Raw genomic sequence first — 22297 nt, 5'->3', positions numbered from 1 at the left:
ACCACCCTGGGTCTTGGGGAGTGGGTGGCGTCCCCCTGCCTGGGTCCCCCTCGGGATGAGCTTGCTGAACGCCACCAGTGTTGCCATCGCAATAGCGCCACTAGTTATCGTATTTCTGCAAATTTGAATGTCTGATGTCAAATCTGTTTGTCAACTGAACCGGATGAGATGTTTCCACCACACAAAACAAATGCCTCATTGCAACTATTACAGTGCTCTCAACAACCACATACAATTGAAACATTTGTTACAGGGATTAAAGAGGATGTGCGTGTGACAATGCAAGGCTGGAAAATGGTCTTGTTATCTTAAATCCAAAAATGTATATTTTATCCCACTGGTTTTAAACCCGGCGGCACGGTGGACGACTGGTTAGAGCGTCAGCCTCACAGTTCTGAGGACCCGGGTTCAATCCCCAGCCCCGCCTGTGTGGAGTTTGCATGTTCTCCCCGTGCCTGCGTGGGTTTTCTCCGGGCACTCCGGTTTCCTCCCACATCCCAAAAACATGCATGAATTGGAGACTCTAAATTGCCCGTAGGTGTGAATGTGAGTGCGAATGTTGTTTGTTTGTATGTGCCCTGCGATTGGCTGGCAGCCAGTTCAGGGTGTACCCCGCCTCCTGCCCGATGACAGCTGGGATAGGCTCCAGCACGCCCGCGACTCTAGTGAGGAGAAGCGGCTCAGAAAATGGATGGATGGATGGATGGTTTTAAACTACAACATAATTCTAAAATGGAAAAGTAACATTAAGAGGCGGTCCATCTCCCCTTTAGGAGACAAATTAGTATGATTTTAACGGTAAAAGCATAAATTGGACTAACCGGAAGTGAAAGCAGGCGTTTACCTTCCTTTGTATCTTTTTTCAAATTAATTAAATTTTTATTTCAACCCATATAGACTACAATAATTTTTGGGGTGAAATGGGAAGTCTCAAAGGCACTGTTTATGGTGATGACGACTCGCCTACTACTACTCTGACCTGTCTTACTGAAGCCTGTGGTTGGTTTATCCAGAACAGGTACAATGTTTTAATGGAAACATCCATCACTGGCTGTTGTATTTCAAGTGTATGTGCATGAGAGAAAGAGGCCGTCGCCAAAGGACACAAACACATTTAGCAAAGTGTTCGACTGTAACAATTACTTGGAAATGTGAGGACCATCAAACCACTCTGCACAAATATACAACAATGTAACTATCATACAAATATGACCAAAGTGAACATAAAATTCTGTTTTTAATGGTAATTTCATTTATTAAGTAAAAAAAATATTCAAAGTTACCTGGCCCTGTATGAAAAAGTAATTACCCCCTTGTTAAATCAAATGAATTCATTGTGGCTAATCACAATATTTTGGCTAATTTTCACTGATCACACCCAAGCCTGATTACCTCCAGACCTGTTCAATCAAGAAATCACTTAAACAAAATATTTCCTGACAAAATCAAGTCTGAAAAAAGATTTTAAAAAGCTGCAACAAAATGACACGGTCCAAAGAATTTCCTGAACAGTCGAGAAAGAAAGTAATTGACATCTATGAGTCTGGAAAGGGTTACAAAAGCCATTTGTAAAGCTTTAGAATTACAGCAAACCATACGGAACCATTATCCTCAAATGGAGAAATTATGAAACAGTAGTGAACCTTCCCAGGAGAGGCCGGCCTACAAAGATTACCCCAAGAGAACAGCAATGACTCATCCAGGAGCCCACAAAGGATCTCAGGACAACTTCTAAAGAACTGCAGGCCTCTTTTGTCTCAGTTAAGGTCAATGTTCATGACACAACAATAAGGAAGAGACTGGGAAAAAATGGCATCCAAGGCAGAGTTCCAAGGGGAAAACCATCGCTGACCAAAAAGAACATAAAGGCTCGTCTTAATTTTGCACAAAAAAAACAAAAACATCTGAATGATTCCCAAGACTTTTGGGAGAATATTATATGGACTGACGAGATGAAACTTCATCTTTTTGGATGCGGTGTGACTTGTTACATCTGGCGTAAATGTAGCACAGCATTTCACAAAAAGAACATCATACTAACAGTCAAACACGGTGGTGATAGTGTGACAGTCTTGGGGTGCTTTCTCCTTCAGGACTTGGACAACATGCTGTGATTGATGGAACCATGAATTCTGCTCTTTAACAGAAAATCCTGAAGGAGAATGTTCAGCCATCAGTTTGTGACCTCAAACTGAAGCGCACTTGGGTTCTGCTGCAGAATAATGATCCAAAACACACCAGCAAGTCAACTTCTGAATGGCTTAAAAAAACAAAAAGAATGTTTTGGAGTGGCCTAGTCAAAGTCCAGACTTAAATCCGATTGAAATGCAGTGATATGACCTTAAAAAGGCCCTTCATAATCGAAAACCCTCCATCTTTGCTGAATTCAAACAATTCTGAAAGGAAGAGTGGGCGAAAATATCTTAACTTAACTTACTGTCACAGTATTAATTTAAAAAAGAAATACCAGTTTGCTTGCTAAAAGTTATGTTTTTCTTTATGTATGTGTAGATTATCAATCATCCAGATCATGGAAATATGCTAAGGTTCAATTGAATCAACTGGACTTTTCTAATTTTTAGTATTTTTATTTTTTATTGTTTTACGAAAACGTTAAAAAATGACATATATCATCATCTATTTACTCAAATGTCACAAATTATTTGAATTGTTTACTGAAAAGTCTGGAAATTAGAGTCTAAAAAGTGTATAGAATTTTGAAATCGCAAATGTGCCGGAACCTTGGACAAAATAATAGCAACGAATCCGCCATGCAGGCGATGATCAGTGACAAGTCACGTCAGCTCCGCTCTGGCATTTCTGCGGCTGGATTAGTGATGCTAGCTAGCTAGCCAGCCTGGCTAAGCCAGAGCTATGGCGCTGGCACGACACAATCGTGTGCCGCGCTGCTGTTTTGTATCCATTATTGAACATTGGACAATCGGGTGACTAGTGACGCTAGCTAGCTAGCTAGCTATCTTGGCTAATCACAGTCCAGAGCTGTGAGACAGACAGTAGAGGTTTCCCTGTGTCTGTACAGTATGAACACGTGTGTTATTTTTATTTTGGAGGGGCGGGGATGGCAATTTTTCTTTCATCTTCTTGGCGAGCTCTCAATTTACTTGGGTGGGCCTATGTAGAGGAAACACTGCACCTGTGAGCAATCTAGGTGTTACATAATCTTTCAGTATATACTGTACTGTATACACCTTTTCTGAAAGGCCCCAGAAGCTGCATCACCAAAGCAAGAGGCATAGCTAAACGAGCACAGCCATGAAGCCTAAGGAACGCTCCAAACAATTCAGGGACAAAGTTGTTTAGAACCACAAGTCAGGGTTAAGTTTAAAAAACAAAATCAAAATCTTTGATCATCCCCGGGAGCAACGTCATCGTCAAATGGAAATAATATGGCACCATAACAAACCTGCCAAGAGAGACATGCCCACCAAAACTTACAGACCAGGCAAAGGAGGGCATTCATCAGAGAGGCAGCACAGAGATTATAATAAAGGTAACACTGGGAGAGCTGCAGACTTCAACAGCAGAGGCTGGTGTATCTGCCCATAGGACCACAATAAGCTGTGCACTCCAGAGAGCTGGGCTTTATGAAAAATGTGGCCAGAAGAATGCCGTGACTCTCAGCTAAAAAGAGGGCACGTTTTGAGTTTACATAAAGTCATGTGGGAGACTCCCAAAATGTATGGAGGAAGGTGGTCTGGTCAGATGAGACGAAAATTGTGTATGTCTGGTGTGCACCCACCACATGTCCTCAACCCATGAACACCATCCCCACAGTGAAACATGGTGATGGCGAGATGTTTTTCAACAGCAGTCACTCGGAAACTGGTCCGAGTCGAGGGAAAGATGCTTTGTGCTAAATACAGTGTTATTCTTGAGCAAAACCTGTACCAGTCTAAGTGATCATCAGGAGCAGGAGTTTTTCCTAGGGGGATGAGAAAAAACCCCAGTGGCATGATGTGGCAAGCTCGTAGAAACTTGTCAAAAATGACTTGCAGCTGTGATAGCACCAAAAGGTGGCTCGACAAAAGACTTTAGTTGAAGTTATGTATATGCCAATTTTAATTTTGTTATTTTGTAAAAAAATATATTTTTTTAGATATTTTCTGTTTCACTCAAAAACTTAGAAAACTGTGCAGATCCATCAAATAATGTTCAGATATAGAAATCGCTTGAATTAGAAGTTGTAATGTATCAAAATGGTTAAAAAGCCAAGTGGGTGAATACTTTTGCAAGGCACTGCAATTGAATGTGAAAATGTTCTTTCAAGCTTTTAATTTGTTTTGTACACTAAAACGTGTGTTTGTGCTTCCAGGCTGAGCAACACCAAGAAGCAGGCGGTGCACACAGTGATGGGGATCTGGATGGTCTCTTTCATCCTGTCCACGCTTCCAGCGGTGGGCTGGCACGACACCATCGACCGCTTCTACACCTCCGACTGCAGATTCATTGTGACAGAGATCGGCCTGGGGTTTGGGGTTTGCTTCCTGCTCTTGATTGGCGGTAGCGTGACTATGGGTGTGATCTGCATCGGCATTGCTCTCTTCCAGACCTTCTCCATTCAGGCAGGCCACAAAGCGGACAAGAACAAGTTCAACGTCCCCACCATCGTGGTGGAGGACGCTCAGGGCAAGCGCAGATCCTCCATTGATGGGTCAGAACCTCTCAAGACTTCGCTGCAAATCACTTACCTGATCAGCGGTATTGTCTTCATCTATGACTTTCTCACCGGCTTCCCCATACTCGTGAGTTACCACCTAAACATGCCCGTTATTTGCTTGTAAACCAAATTTTTGATCTTCTGCATAAGATTGTGGGATGTACAGTGGTGCTTATAGATATTAGTTTAATTTGGTCGCTGAACATGCTCATCTCAAAACATGTATCCCAAATCCTCTTTCCCCATTGAAATGAATGGAAATATATTTCATCTGTTCCAGCCCCCCAAACAACAACATTTTCTTTTTCATGACAATTGCACCCAACAGTACTGTACTGTATAAAATACACAGTAATAACATTTGCTGCAAACACAGAAAATGAGAGCACAAAACATAACTGTCACTAATGTATTGTCCTTCCCTGTTCCACTTTGGCGGGGTCTGCAGTGCATTACCACAACCAATTGGTATTGTCCTTCCACCGCGAGGAAGCCAATGTGAATTGATGGTGGCCAGATTTTATGAAGTTTGCTGGCAAAAAAGACAAAAAAATCAGCCAAGTGATGGCTCGTATCTTGTAAAACTTGTAAGTCAAGGTGGTCCTATCCCTACGTACCACTATAATTCATAGGGCGTTACGTGTCCATGTACAAAAGCCCATTTAAAGATGATCTATAAAGGTATGTAATTTCGAAGGGTAGATTTTACTCATGTGCTCAAGTTTAACAACTCAGCAGTTTGTACATAGTATTTCACCAGAGTTTCCATTTTCTTCCGGTCAAAACCCAAATTAGAAATAGGTATTTTTTGAGAAATTCAGATGGAAACATCAGTGATGGACAAATTTATTTGGGTGAAAATGGCCCAAAAATAAAAAATAAAATTTTAAAAAGAGGCTGAAACAGGATGTCATGACGCACGCAAAAAAAAAAAAACGCGGCCAGTGCGCGGTTGTATACACTATTGTAAAAAAAAAAAAAAAAAAAAAAAAAAACTGAACCAAAAAAAAAAGACATTGCATCCACTAGTGTTGGGAATGATAAACCAATCCGACTGGATATCCGTTCGTAAAGGCGAGAGATACCACCACTGTATCGGTAGTAGGCTCCACAATCGATTCAAAATCCGCCAGGAATCCTTAGCTACATCAGTTGCAGGACTGTGGGCTGGAGATCAGGAAGCTAGGAATTGGTTGCCTGAGGCTTTACAGTTTTCATCTCTTAAATCAAGCACGAGGGCTCTTCCACTGTGCGACGTGGACGTAACATAATGCTTACAACTAAAAAGAGCAGTGGTGGGCACTAGCGACACTATTAGTTTACCTACATTTCTCCTCTGGGTCTGCTTTGCGACCCAAAAAGAAACTACCGAGAGGACACACAGCCAGGTACTGGAGCTAAGCTAGTCATCACGACTTAAAGTTCAAAAAGTCAGTCAGCAATCAGTGCGATTGTTTAAAAAAATAAATAAATAGAAGAAAAAAAAGCAAGCATTGCGTGTGTACAGTGGCGGTCCTTGTTTGAATGGCACTGTGTGCTAGACCCCTCTTGGTTCTTAACTATTGTTTGTTTGTGCAGATTATTTTCTCTACAAAATAAATTGTTGTAGTCTACTTAAATAGTTAATTTGATATTTGAAAATATAGTGCCATAAAGCAACAATTCTAAGAGATAAGTGGTCTTTTACATGTTTGAAAATAGGGACATCATATTGTAGAATTGGGTTAAGTCAAGTCAAATCAAGGTTCTTTATGACTAATTCTACATCAACAATTCTTAACTATCGTGTTGTTTCCACACCGAATCGAATCGTATCGAATCATATCGCTCCTATACTAAATCAAACCGTATCGTTCCGCCCTTAAAGATATCGTTTATGTATTGAATCGTAACCTGTGTATCTATATGTGTACCGGATACCCGAGATGCCAACACTAGTGTCCACATTGAACAGTCACCCAACCTCCCTGCTCTCCACTGTTCAGGTACAACGGCGAATGCTTGGCGCATGTTATTTTGTGTCACCCCAGCTACCTATGAGCCACAGCTAACGGAGCTAAACACGATGCTGAGCCGTTTCGGTGATGGTTCATTTTGTGTCCGGTGTCAACGCCGCATAAGTCATTAATCATCACTTCCATGGCAGCGAATAAGCTACACTTGTGCCAAGTATCGCTATCACGAAGGGAGGATGAAGAGTAATTAACATGAGAAAAGAGGAAGAAGCAATGCTAATTGGTAAGCTATCGTGATGTGAAGTCGCAAAAACAACTAAATACGTAAGTGATTGGGTGATACAGTACACGTTGGTCTGGCTGGAACCACTTTATAGCGGAGGTTAATCAACTTTGAACAGCAAAATAGCAGGCAAATTAATAGTGGCTGAAATAAGTATTTAACACCATTTTTCTCACTAAATATATTTCCAAAGGTGCTATTGACATGACAGGAATAAGAATCCTTAAAGCTCATCATCAATAAATGAAGGAGCAAGGCCGTTTTTCAGCCTGTCACCATCTGGCTTGCCTCATTCATTTTACGAGTCAAGTCAATTCATTGCGTTTCCAGGCAGAACAGAGAGCGTGTAGCGTGCTTAAGACTACTTACATCTGATACAAAAGGCCAGACCAGTAAACCTGTATTCGGAGAATGTTCCTAGTCTTGTTTGAGCCATTTGCTTGTCAAATGTGCTATTGTTATATACAAACCCAATTCCAATGAAGTTGGGACGTTGTGTTAAACATAAATAAAAACAGAATACAATGATTTGCAAATCATGTTCAACCTATATTTAATTGAATACACTACAAAGACAAGATATTTAATGTTCAAACTTGTAAACTTTATTCTATTTAGCAAATAATCAGTAACTTAGAATTTTATGGCTGCAACGCGTACCAAAAAAGCTGGGACAGGGTCATGTTTACCACTGTGTTACATCACCTTTTCTTTACTACGAAGCCACGCTGTTGTAACAGGTGCAGAATGTGGTTTGGCATTGTCTTGCAGAAAGAAGCAGGGGCGTCCATGAAAAAGACATTGCTTGGATGGGAGCATATGTTTCTCCAAAACCTGTATGTACCTATCAGCATTAATGGTGCCTTCACAGATGTGTAACACAGCCCAATACCATTACAGATGCTGGCTTTTGAACTTTCTAAGTTAATGATTATTTGCTCAAAACAATAAAGTTTATCAGTCTGAACATTAAATATCTTGTCTTTGTAGTGTGTTCAATTCAATATAGGTTGAACATGATTTGCAAATCATTGTATTCTGTTTTTATTATTTATGTTTAACACAACATCTAAACTTCATTGGAATTGGGGTTGTAGTTTAGGTGAGACACCTCTGTGTATATCATGACCTGATTCCTGCATCACCTCAGTTACATTGTCCTGTGTGCAGCCATCTTTTTAAAGTCCTTTGTCACCGGAACAAATGTTTTCCTCATCAAGAATTGTACACCTTAGGCAAGTTGAAATAACATGACTTCACTAGATGAGTAGTGCTCCTACATATAGGGCAAAAACAATACAGCTTAATGATGTTAAAACATTGGTAAAAGGCACAAGAAAACAAGATGTCAGTGACAGTATTATATATAATATCAATTGCTATTATATTGTGCTATAAATTATATTTTCTTGAAAAAGCACCCATCGAAAATCATACAAGTATTAGCAAATGTTCTGCAATGAAATTGTAACACTTTGCAGCCTTTAATTATTCCCTCAGGTTATACTTCTCAGCTTCTGTGGGCTCCCATGCTATCTGCCTAAAATTGCACACTGGGAGCTGAGCGAAAACAACTTCCATTACAAGTAGCAAAACTTTTTCACTCTCGTTCTCTTATTGGATCAGCAGACCAATTCACTGCTGTGCACACTTTCCATTGAAACTTAACTAGCTTCAACATTGCAGTATTTGAAACTAAACAAACAAACAAACAAACAAACAAAAGTAACTGTTTAACTTCTAACAAAAACAACATTTGATTGTAATTAATGTATGTTTAATTTTAATTGCTCATTATTTATTCATGCCCTTTGTCACTAATTCTGCTCATTACCTTTATGGACAGACATTCTAGGCACAGCCAGGGTGTTGAGTGGGTCTGGTTTGATGACATCTGTTATCACGTCGCTGCTTTTTGCAGAAAATATGGTTCTGATGGCTTCATCAAGCCGTGATCTCAGACTCTTGCTGGAACAGTTCGCAGCCGAGTGTGAAGCGGCTGAGATGAAAATCAGCACCTCCAAATCTGAGGCCGTGGTTCTCAGTCAGAAAAGGGTTTAGGAATTTAGGAAGGAGATCCTGCCCCAAGTAGAGAAGTTCAAGCATCTCGGGGTCTTGTTCATGAGTGAGGGAAGAATGGAGCGGGAGCTCGACAGGCAGATCGGTGCAGTGTCTGCATTGATGTGGACTCTGTATCGGTCTGTCGTGGTGAAGAAGGAGCTGAGCCGAAAGGCAAAGCTTTCGATTTACCGGTCAATCTATGTTTCTACCCTCACCTATGGTTCACGAGTTGTGGGTCGTGACCAATAGAACAGATTCGCAGATACAAGCAGCCAATATGAGTTTCCTCCACATCGTGTCCTGGCTCTCCGTTATGCCTGGATCAGACTCCAGGATTTTAGCCCCGATATTGGCTCAATTAGCTATCAGGGCCGATTTCCCAGATCGGACCTGACATATTTAATTGGGAACGACAAAACTTCTTGTAGTGTGACATAATCCATGACCAACGATTTGGCCCTATGATAGCCCTACGACGCCAAAATGAAAAATCTAGCATGTTATATATATTTTTTTTGTGGATATCTTCCGTGTAGCGTGACATATCAACGACAACTCTCCAACAGCACACCTTGATGTCGACCAATAGGATTGCGTATTGCGTCCGGCGCTTCGCCTCCCGTGCTTACCGTTGTCAACATACTTGCATGCCATTGTCAAAATGTTTTCATGCGCACAAATCTATCTTTACCGAAGCTTTAGGGAATGATTCGACAGAACGTCGGCATGTTTGCATATGATTGTTAGTGCTAGCCCTAGCTTGCTAGGCTGCATAAACTTTTGTTGCCTGCTTGCGAGCCGTATCATATTAAAAGTACATGAACGTACCACAAACAATCCTTGAATGAACGTCTTCTCCCGAGCACCGGTGACAACCACCACACATTTTTCCTCATTTTGTTCTCCCCCCACCACACATAATACATTGGCGCGGCGCATTGTTGTTGTCGCCGTGGTAACGAATGTATTCGGTCGCGTTGACCGGTGACACGTTCTCTGGTTCTGCTTCTCCGACTGTGTTTGATTTGACAAGATAAAGCCAGTGATTGTAAATGAGTGGATGCGGTGGTATCGGAATACATGTCGTGTAGTGTTGCCACTGTGTGACCGAGAGACAGCAAGATTTTATGCCAGTAGTCTGACATAGTGCAATCGGGAAAGACGAAATTTGTCTTGTAGTCTGATACAGGCATTAGAGAGAGGGTGACAGGCTCGGTCATGAGCTCAGAGTCGAGCCGCTTCTCCTCCGCATCGAGAGGAGCCAGATGAGGTGGCTCGGGCATCTGGTTAGGATGTCTCCTGGACACCTCCCTAGTGAGGTGTTCCGGGCACGTCCAACCGGGAGGAGACCCCAGGGATAACCCAGGACACGTTGGAGAGACTGTCTCTCGGCTGGCCTGGGAACGCCTCGGGATCCCCCTGGAAGAACTGGATGAAGTGGCTGGGGAAAGGGAAGTCTGGGTTTCCCTGATTAATCCTCTGCCCCGGCGACCTGACATCGGATAAGTGGAGGAAAATGGATAGCTGGTTATTTATTCATGTATTATTGTATTTTTTTAATTTATTTGGATATTTAAGATTTTAAATTTACTTTAGCATTTTTTCCACTCTTGGGTATAGTTTAGATTTTTTTAACCACATATTTCTGCTTTAAACAGACCTAACTTGATAAGATATATGACATTTTATAAGCACAAGCTGAAGTTGGATGCTATAGGTTTATTTATATTTTTACCAAACGTAAATGTCCATCCAGCCATCCATTTTCGGTACCGCTTCCACTCACTAGGGTCACGGGCGGCGAGGTGCCTATCCTAGCTATCTTTGGGCAAGAGGCGGGGTTCACCCTGAACTATTCGCCAGCCAATCGCAGGGCACATACACAAACAACCATTCGCACTCACATTCACACCTGCGTACAAGTTAGAGTCACCAATTAACCTACCATGCATGTTTTTGGGATGCGGGAAGAAACCGGAGTACTCGGAGAAAACCGACGCATGCACAGGGAGAACATGCAAACTCCACATTGCATTGTGGATTTCAACCTGGGTGCTCAGAACTGTGAGGCAGATGTTTCTAACCAATCATCCACCGTGCTGCCCAAACATGAATGTGGAATATATATAAGATGGAGAGACAATGAACACGCGCCATTATTGTAGCACTGCTATTCAAAGCAAAGTGATGATCTCACAGGCCTTTGGGCCCAACAGTTGCTATTTAACATTCAGAAAGATTCAGGACACTGGCAAGTTCGTTTTTGTGAGTTGAAATGAATTCTCCTGGTTTGCTATTTTATTAATGCACAGAGTGTGTGAATGTTTATACTGTATAATGTGTACGAAACAGAGCAGGTCGTAGTGATTGAAGACTATATTTCCTGACAGAAATAACAAAGCCCTCTCCTGACCAAATGTAATGAGCTATTTAAATGCATGGGAATCACAAAAACACATACTTGATGCTCATGCTTTGCAATTCACTCACTCCGCAACAAATTTGTGTTGGGAACGTATTTGGATTTTACATTTCTAACACCCATAAATATTCAAAAGAAAACTTTTTTTTTTTTTTGGCACCAACTCATCGAGGTATTTTTTTGCAAGAGGTGAAATACAATGACAATAAAGACTGCACACACGATCAAACACTATTATTTGAAAGAAAGTGTTGGCCATTAAAATTCTAATGAATGAAGTTACAATACACATATGGTACAACTGATCCCGCTAAGAAGCATCATAGTTGAATACAACCCCCAATAAAGAGGTGTAATGTCATATACTGTACATAGTCCAAAATGTATGAAAATCATGAGCATTCATTATAAAAAACCGCAGGGATGGATTTACCTAGCAGTGACTAATTGTATGTCATTTGGGTAAGATTGCTATTGGGACTAGGACTAAGCATTTAAAAAAAAAAAAAAAAAAAAAATGGCACGTCCACTCCGCACAGTCACTCTTCTCTGCTGACTTCTCGCAAACTGGGGGGCAGGGCTGGCCCTACCTAATCTGGTGCCCTCGGTGAGATCTTGTATTTTATATACAGCGGAACTTTGATTTAACAAAAATCAAATGACTAACCACAATATCAAAAAAAGGCAAAATATTTATTAACGGAGCAGTCTGGGGCAATGACGTCCCGTGACGTGTTTCACGTTTTCCGGCGCAAACACAATGCACGTTGATGAGGGATTGGCATACTCAAGCTGGAAATACAGCCACTACTTCGAGTTTCTCGAAAGAGGACAGCGGTGGGTAGCGTTACATTTTGTCCGTTACATTTACTCAAGTCGCATTTTCGATAAACTGTACTTGTCAGAGTAGTTTAAATGCACCGTACTTTTTACTTTGACTTGAGTATTTATGTGAAGAAGGATCAATACTTTTACTCCGTTACAATGATTGACATGCCATTCGCTACTTTTATTTATCCATTCATGCGTGTGCGTGTCTATTTTTAGACTCCATCCTTGACTTCCGCATAGAGGGGGCGTTGCGCCGATCAAACGGAATCACTCGTGTCATTTGACTCCAATTCACCAATCAGACGACAAAAGGCAGTCACATGACCGCGCACGTCGCCTTCGCGAGCCAATCAAAATGACTCATTTTGGGGAGGAAAAAAAACAAAACAGCCACGCGAGTGTGTTTGCAGACTCCAAGTTCGTTGTACACTATGCGCGCACACACACACACGCAGTTGCCTTCATGGACCCCCACACAATCGTCAGTCTGTCTGTCTGTCTTTTTTTTTTTAATGAAAAGGACAATTTGATTTGAATATTACAGTATTATTGCATGTGGCCTGATGTCAATAAATGGACCACAGACTGAAAAAAATCTTTGTGGCCCTTTAAGATTTACAGTTGAACCAGATTTTACATAGACTGTGTAAAAATAATTCTCACTGTCTGAGATTAGGATTACCAAAATTATTTCTATTTGCTAAATGTCAAAATAATATTTTTTTGGAGGGGGGGCGGGGGGGGGGGGGGGACGGGGGGAGGATTTTTCATTTATTTAATCAAAGTCAGAAGTTGACATACATTACATTAGTATTTGGTACCATGGTCTTTAAAGCGTATGACTTGTGTCAAACGTTTTAGATATCCTTCCACAAGCTTTTCACAATTCTGGCTCATTCCTCCAAACAGAACTGGTGTAACTGAACCAAGTGCCTTTTCAAATACACGCATACATTTTCAGGAGGATAGAAATCAGGGCTTTGCGATGGCCACTCCAAAACATTGACTTTGTTATCCTTAAGCCACTTTGTAACCAGTTTGGCAGTCTGCTTTGGGTCATTATCCAGCGGGAAGACAGATTTGCGCCCAAGCTTTATCTTCCTGGCCGATGTCTTGAGATGTTGGCTCAATATTTCCTCATAATGTCATTTATTTTGTGAAGTGCACCAGTCCCTCCTGGAGGGAGGAAACCCCACAACATGATGCTGCAACCCCCATATTTCAAAGTTGGTATAGCGATTATGTATGAAATAAGAATTGTATTTAATTTAGGATAAAGTAATAAGCCAGGAGCGACATTTGCATTACTTCCAGTTTATCGTAAAATTCGATTTGATTGTTTAAGTCAAACTAATGTCTCAGATGGCACCACGTGAAATTTTTCAAGTTTAACTTCAGGCGAAATGACGACAAACCTTTTTAAATCACTCTTAGAATCTGGAGGTTGCTACACTCTACGACATTTTGAGTCCTAGGTTACAGAGGTTTACTTAAATTCAGAACACACACAAAATACGACCAAGAGTGGAATTTTATGGTATATTTCATGAAACACACAATTACAATGAGAAAATAACACTAAGGGTAAACGAAAGAAAATGAGGTGTATGAAAATGGAAAAGAGGAGATCATGTGTGTGGTCGCGGGGCTAAACTAAATGAGCGTGTGAGCGTTTAATGCGTTGAGTCAGAGAGTGAGAAGGCAAAGTTGGGATTTCGTATGAAGCTTATAATTTCCCCACAATTATTAAGCACTGATGTTGTACATCATAGTAAGGATTGCAGTGTCGACTCACGAATGCAGATCAGATGGTCTTCCTTTGGAAGCGGCTCCGGAAGCAAGGCGACAGATTTGGTTGCAGACGAAAAAGATGTAGAAAAATAAAAACAACGGGAACACAAGGAAAGAAAAATGGCTGGTCGTCACGCCTTCTTGGGAAAACCGGGATGTCTCTCTTCCTGCCTCTTTCGTGGCTCGGCGATCCCGCTTGGCTGGGAGCGTACCCGGTACCTTTGTAGTAGCGGCTCTGATCGCTTAGCGGAGGCCCATGTTTAGGCTGGGAAGCCATGTCCGTTCAATCCCAGCTCGCGTTTGCCAAGCCGTGTGCCCGCACAAAAGGGGAAACGGGGGAGGGGTGGCCAACGGCCAGCCCGGCTGGCGACCTGCCCGCAAGGTACGAGTAATGGAAAAACAAGACTAGCCTGAACTCAACTCCCTGAGAAAGGTGTGAGTTTAGATTTAAATACCCCAGGGGCAGGGCGTAGGAAGAGGGAGTGCCGACTTGGAGAAGACCACACCCATCAGCCTGAATCTTGTCTACAAATTTGAGTCAATAGACTTTAAAATAATATTAATCTAAAACACTCCCAACTTTGTACTCTGACGCATAGGATCATTGTTTAAACTTTGGTCGTGCCAGATGGGTTGCTTATTGTTCAATACAACATTTCGTACTGTTTGATTTCAAATCATGAACAGCTTTCGAAATCATGCAGAGGACCTCTCAAAGTGAAAATGGGGACACAGACACCTTGACATACATTTGGAATATTTATACAGAGTTTGCAAGATATAAAAACGGATCTTCTGTTAACGAACATCAGAGGCACGTCTGCAAGTTCTGGCGTTTGCAGTTCCTCTCAACGCCAGTGGGTGGAGCCTCACGCGTATCGGTGGATATTAACCACATAGTCTTCCCCAACCATTTGGTCCGGGAAAGGGTCTTTTGAAGACAGGAATCAAGATTTGACGGGAAGCTGCTAATTAGGTTAAGGTCCACTTGACGTGCACTAGGCCCTGTCCTAGTCGCCGTCTCACAGCAGGGCAGCGTGGAGGAGTGGGAGTTCTCAGGTGGTTGCGAGTCTCTGTGACGCCTCAAAGTTGCAACGTGCATGTCCGCTACATTGGGATGGTGTTCCCGGGTTTTGCAGGCTTCCCCCTTCTTCCTCCAAACGTAATGCTGCTCATTATGGCCAAACAATAGTTTCATCAGACCACAGGACATATCTCCAAAAATGAAGGTCTTTGTTCCTGTGTGCATTTGCAAACTCTAATCTGGCCTTCTTTTGGACTAAAAGCTTCTTCCTGGCAGAGTGGCCTTTCAGCCCATGTTGGTACAGTACTCATTTCACTGTGGATAATGATGCACTGTTACCAGCTTCCGCCACACAGCTTCACAAGGTCTTTTGCTTCTGTTGTTGGGTTGATATGCACATGCTGCCCACGTTCCTGTGGACCTGTGACCACATGTACATGTGAAACCCATCTCCTTCCTGAGTGGTATGACAGCTAGACATTCCCATGGTGTTTATTCTTGCGTGTAATTGTTTGAACAGAGGAATTCTGTACCTTCAGGCTTCAGGAAATTGCACCCAAGGATAAACTAGACTTGTTAAAATCCACAAGTCTCTTCTTGATATCTTGGTTGATTTCTTATGAAATTCCCATAATGTTACACAAAGGAGCAGTGTGTTTTAGGTATGCCTAGTTAAAATACATCGAGAGCTATGTCTCTAATTAACACCAATGTTGTCAATAAACGTATCAAAAGCTTCCAAAGCAATGACATCATCTGGGTTTTCCCAAATTGGTTAAAGGCAGAGTAATTTTACTGTATATAAACTTCAGGCTTTGAAGAAAGTAATGCAAATCTGTCTTCAAAAAAATCATTCTCTCATTTTGGCATTCAGCAAATTGAAATAATTTCGGTAATCCTAAGTGACCTAAAACCGGAAAGGTTTCATCTGATTTCTTGTCATACAGTGAGGGAAAAATAGCGTATGTGTCTTTTTATATGTTGTATGTAAACAATTGTTCTCAACTGTCTATTTGAGTGTCTGAGGATGCTGGAGAATCTACCTAAGTCACAAGCGATTGATCAGTAGCTTTTAGGGATTGATTGCTTTGACTATGGCTGAATCAATGCAAGTATACTAATATTTTGAATATTAAGGATGGATTTTTAATGCATTCCAATAGTCATGTGGATAAGGTATGTGTTTGTTGTTGTCTTGTTCTTAACAGGTGGTGAGCTTTGCCAGTCTGAAGTTCGAACGCTCTTACAACTGGATGGTTCTGTGTGTGCTCTGGTGCTCCATTGTGCAGTCTATCTTGCTGCCCATGTTCCTGTGGGCCTGTGACCGCTATCGGGCGGATATCCGCATGGTGTGGGACAAGTGCGTGGCCATCATGTCCAATGACGAGGTGGACGAGGGTAAGCCCCCCACAGTCAGGTGTCCCTTCCACCCACCACCCCAGCCTTCCCAGCCTCCTTTTTCACTCCCTTCCCACGACCCAAAGATATCGATGTGGTGGACGATTCATGTTTCTGAAAGGCCCTAATCTAGGACTATGTCCAATGTCTCAATTGTAAATCACTGAAATTGATTTTAAATTTTTTTCTTTTTTCCAAACACGGCCATGGAGAAGATTTTTTTTTAAACTGTTTATTGCAGGCACAGTTTTATTTTCATTTTGCTAATGTTTTGTCTTAGTAAGTTTATTTTCCCGTGTGATAATGGGTATAATTCCTCTTTTCCTCTCTAACTTGGTTTGGTTAGGTTAGGGGTTATAGTGTCACCTGTTTATTTGTAGATGGGGATTTATAAAACCCAGAAATAATCATGTAAATATGATAGCTGTAATTTAAATTGAATTAAAAGTAAATTTCACTTCTGGCATCTCTTACTGGTTAATATCTTAAATAGTGTTGTTTCTTTGCATACGGTGGAGTTTGATAATGGTAGTAGTATTGTATAAAAGGAAAACGAGGTGAATAGCAAGCTAATGTTGGAGTTTTAGGGAACCTTAACGCAGAGCCGTCACCCTTTTGTCCACGGAACCAAAACACGGCATTGACTCCCAAAATCAAGACCTCAGTGATAGTTGTTCCTATTAAATTGAAAGACCACTGTACTGTAGATGAACTCCCCATGACTGAAGAGGGTGAGAGAAGATGCATCAATGTGTGAAAAGCCAATCAAATCACCTCATATTGTATGGCTGAGAATATATTGTAAATATTTAAAATGAAAATGGATGGATGGAATAATAAAATATGGCATTTTTCCATGAAATCAATGGTCAAATATTATCGTGCGACCTACAGATGTTTGTTTACTATGCATCTGTGGTCAGAATGTGCTAGTACAGTAAGTACTTCTATAAAGGGCTCTGCTTCACCATGATGCACATAAGTACCATGTCAAAAAAAGTGAGTGATTGCTATACAAAGGCCATATTTACCTCAAAGCACTTTATTCACTCCATTGCGTCTAAGATGGGCTATTTTGCCCCCACAACAACAGGATGATAAAATAAATGGCTCCTATTTATTTGGAAGGACTGAAAAACCAGGAAGCAGAAAAGCACTTTTATGCCATTAACATGGTCATATTACCCAGAAGTCACAAAGAAATGCCCCATTTTGTTTTTCTGGATACAACACTGAATTATCAAGGAGTTTATTCTAATTTTGTCTTATAGTTGGACAGACACAGTAACAGAATCGGGTCGAAGCTATAAGGTCATATGATAATAACAAAATGGCAGTTGGATATGGATCAACGTGCACTAACAACGTATGGATATCAGTATTTTTTTATTCCTGATGATTTAAGTGTATCCCACACCCCCACACCCCTCCTCCCCTCATCCTCATTCCTGTCACTTTTCAAACATTTTGAGCCCCCTGGTGTCCTCCATGAGCAGTGCATGTTGTCCAGTGAGGGGTCATATAACAACACCAACCCCGGGTAGCCAATATTTTGTGTGATAATAACACCTCCAGTTCTCTGCTTTCTTTTTTCAGAGGGCTTGCCATGTATAACTCATCACAGTTGTATGTATAAGGACTGTTTCCTGTTTAATTTTTTTTTTTTTTTTTTTTTTTTACGAAGCTGCTGACTTGCATGTCCACCTGCCTGTGCAAGAGAAAAAGCTGCTGTGTTTCATCCCTTTGGCACAGTTTTCCTCAAATGCAGCATTTTACAGCCAAGCTCAACACATCCTAAATTAACTTCAATTCTCTAATTGGGACCATGGAGGGGTATTTTTCACTTATTTTTGTAGATTTTTTTTCCACTTATTTTTGTTGATTTCTGCATTCAAAACCATTTAAAGAGAAACTATTTGGATTTAAACTTAGTCTTGCAGGACAAAGTAAAATCAAAAGGCAAACCAAATCAGAAAGCAATTGAACTTGTCTCTATTGTCTATTCGTCTGCCTGTCTGTCTGTCTTGTGAGTCCGTTGCTATCTAACCCTGACGCTCGTGCTTTTCTGCACTTTGTAGAAAACAGCCAAGATGGAGGAATTCATGTCGACTTAATATATGACAGACCATATGACTATAGCTCAGCGCCTGAAATCGTGACCGTAGACCGTAATGCCAAGTATGAGTTCTCAACCTTAGAAAGGGGGATCCCGCAAGGGTATCCAGTGAGGGAACAGCAGGAAGATAAAATGCAGTATTTGCAGGTATATTCTTTTATTGATTTTCTTCATTTGTTTTTACTTGATCACATGACCTATTTTGAATGACACTTCATTGCTAATGTGCATGGTCAAATGGCATTGTGGGCCTTTAACAGACGTTGTGATGCTATCAGATATGCCATGTGATATTTTTGTGTGTGTTTGTGTCTATTTGCTTCTTACCTGATTCCGAAATAAATTCTGACTGGCGAATGTTTGATAAATAAGACCATTGGGACTCCCATCAACACTATGTAAAGACATACTGTATATACAGTTAAAGAAGGTGCAGATGTTTTTGGACAATGATTTTTCCCTTAATGCACCATGACAATTGATTTGAAATAAAACAATCAAGATGAGATTGAAGCATAGACTTTCATCTTTAAAAAAGGTGTCACAAACGTATGACATTCACCGATAAGGAAGTACAGTACAGCTATTAACGCTAAAGGAAACATCTTTTTTTTTTACATTAATTACTGAGTTGGCAGCTGGAGTCCCAGGAGATCTCAATACATAATAATGCAAATCAAAAGCTTGGCCTGGATTACCACGAGAGAAGACGACACTTCAAAACATGAACTGAAGTCGAGGATAGACTTTGAGGGAGGGGACGAGTATCATCAGAAACCTTAATCAACAGACACCTTCATGAATGTAAATGCACAGGGTTTCAACTTGATGCAACTGCTGGTGATGTTCCTTAACAGGACAATTGGTTTAAGCTGCCAGAAAACATTATTATTATTTTTTTAAAAAGCCTCACATGTTCTTTGGACAGATCAAACCAAGTTCAAATTCATCATTATGATGGGGAGCGAAAAGTATGGAGAAGGAGCAGAACAGCTCATGATCCAAAAAACACCATATTAAGGCTTGAACTGATTAGTCGACTTGTCGACAAGTATACTACTACTCCACATCGACGTTTAACACTTGAAGCTGACTCATCGGTAATCTCATGTTTTTGCCATCTCGTCTTCCAATTGACCAATTTACAGAGGGCTTTCGACTCGCCCATCTCCTGCCGTCAATAGACTGTAACGCTCCGTAGAGCTGTAAAATGTCTGACCAACAAGGCGACATAGTTTCAAAAATAGGCTGGTTGTTGAGGAGGACAGCAGTTAGCCTCACTAGCTTTGACTATTCCGTTTGCCACCAATCTTAAAATATTCATACCAGCAGTACCTCAGGTCTGGTGGCAAGTAATGAGGTTAGAGGCAGGAAGTGAAGTTCCGTCTTTGCCGCCAAAATGTTGTGTCTACTAATGCATGGGCAACAACTGTGTGCTAACGAGAACTTTATTCATCATAAAGTTGTGTGATACAACACACACTAACATCACGACACATTTGTCGCTTTATGACACCTACGTCAGAATACAATACGGCCGTATAGATACCATAAACGTCTGGCGATGTTTTACCAAAAATTAGACCTGTAGTCAATCCTCAAGTACAATAAAAGCACAAGTGAAGTAGAAGCAGTGAAACCGAGAAATGCGTGATATTTTTTAGCCCGGTTTGGACGTGTCGTCTTTCAATACGCTCTTCTATGGAACACAAGATGAGGTCGACCGTTTTGTTGAAGAGGAACATAAGCACAACTCCTACTAATTACAACGACTACAATTAGCGTCATCATAATTTGTTTTTGTTTCTATGCCTGTCCGTTGAAATATGTATTTACACGAAACCGGTCCGTGGTGCAAAAAAACTTTGAGGACAGCTGTACTGTGCTGAAAAAATATCAGTGATGTCATCTATTAATCGACTTCTCCCGACTCAAATTTTATTACATTGTAGTTATAACAAAACATATTTAGTCTTCCAACCACTACACCACATCATGTGTTAAACATGCAGGTGGCGGCTGAGGCCTGAGCTCAAGCTAAAACAGCATGCAGCTTTTAAGTCACTTAAGACAACAGTGAGTCCTGCGAACCCTGCAAACAAGAAGTCACTGATAATAAATTATTCCCATCCAAGTATTAAAAAATGTGTAGTTATGAATAGGTCAAACGTCCAAATACTTATGAACCACTGGAAATGGACATGTTGTGTCTAAAATGTCTGTCATTCATGAAAGGGAAATCGCATAGTCATGTAATATCTTGATTGTTTTATTTCAAATCAATTGTGGTGCCATATAAAGACAAAAACAATCAACGCTTCTTTTCAGATGACACAGACTGAGGCTTGCTGGCATGCAGTTTTCTAGGGCAACTCATCAACCCCTGATCATTTTTTTCAAGCCTGTAGGAAATTATTGAGGCAGACTTGTAATTTTTGCCTTCCATAATACATTACAGTTGCTTAAATAAGATGTGTTGATCACACTAGAACTGATGAAATTCACTTGCTGAGCCTTGCCTGGAAGACTGCTGACGATGTAACTTGAGAGAAAAGTTCCTCTTATTTTTTTCTTTTCCATTTTCTTTGTTATTTTTACAAATCCATCTAAACACCGTGCCATCTTTGTCAATTTAACTTGACAGGGGCTTCGGTTCCAGTCTGCAGTCCCAGCAATGTACTTTGACTTGGGTCGTTTGGTTATTGGATATCAGAATAAATTGACGTCTTCTTTGAATGAAACAGAGATGTATACAGTAGCCATCACTTCCTCCATACTTCACCCATTGTTTGTGTTTTAACGCACCCATTGTAATATTAAATTAAACTCTAGATGATAAACAAATAAATGCGTAGCGCCAAAACTTCCGCAAGACGTCATTATTAGGAAGTTAAATAGCATATTCGTTCATATTACTTTTCTTAAAGTTAAACTTATATTAATCTGTTGAGAGTACCATGAAGCCTCTGTGACTTTTATTTTATGCATTTATTTTTTGGGTTGGCTTTTATTTGGTGCGTATCCGTCCTTGCTCATTTCATGCCACTTCTCATGCTTGTGCTGCCCTCTGCTGTGGAGTCCTTCACACCGCTACTGTATCGTCTGCTGTCTCTCCTTTTCTCTGAATTCTACCAAAAAGCCACCACAAGAGTGCGGGCTGACATGAGCGTTGTGAATATGACGTCAGCTTGACAAACACCTTCCTTCTCTTGCATAAGTTGTCAGGGCGCGATGGAATGTGAGTACATTATGTTAGAAAATACACAATTTTTATATAAATACACACACACACACACACACATCCATTTTCTGTACTGCTTATCCTCACTCGGGTCGCGGGCGTGCTGGAGCCTACCCAGCTATCTTCGGGCGAGAGGCGGGGTACACATAGAACTGGTCGCCAGACATATATGGGTGTTTTTTTGTTTGATTTCGGGCACTTGATTTTCGTTTTTCGCAAAAAATTAAATGTCACAAAAACTATATATACCTACCTTACCTTAATTGTCATCTTTCTGTGAGTCAGAATCTGTTCATGGCCATATATATTGATTTAATTTTTCATTTTATTTTTTGTCTTTTTGTCAGATACCCTAGTAAAATGTCATTACCGCCACAATGGCATATTGATTTAAAATTGATTAATCTTGTGACTTAATGACATTTCCAAGTTTTTAGCTAACTGCTATGCTGGTAGAGTTAGCTTAAGTTTTCTTTTAGCTAGCTAGTCCTGTGCAA

At 40.9% G+C, this 22297-nt stretch overlaps 1 protein-coding gene across 1 annotated transcript in view; it reads left to right on the top strand.

Annotated features, from left to right (window-relative positions):
* The window catches only part of LOC133405319 (probable G-protein coupled receptor 153), a 63324-nt gene that overhangs the window by 32634 nt on the left and 8393 nt on the right, over positions 1 to 22297 (top strand). Inside the window, exons 3-5 of the mRNA XM_061682180.1 lie at positions 4334 to 4763; positions 16254 to 16443; positions 18522 to 18706. Coding sequence (XP_061538164.1) covers positions 4334 to 4763; positions 16254 to 16443; positions 18522 to 18706 — 805 coding nt within the window. The remainder of the gene's footprint in view (positions 1 to 4333; positions 4764 to 16253; positions 16444 to 18521; positions 18707 to 22297) is intronic.

This window comes from Phycodurus eques, chromosome 1, assembly GCF_024500275.1.
Source record: "Phycodurus eques isolate BA_2022a chromosome 1, UOR_Pequ_1.1, whole genome shotgun sequence".
NCBI lineage: Eukaryota > Metazoa > Chordata > Actinopteri > Syngnathiformes > Syngnathidae > Phycodurus > Phycodurus eques.
The sequence above is the reverse complement of the archived record's forward strand: the minus strand, read 5'-3'. Positions and strand labels throughout refer to the sequence as shown.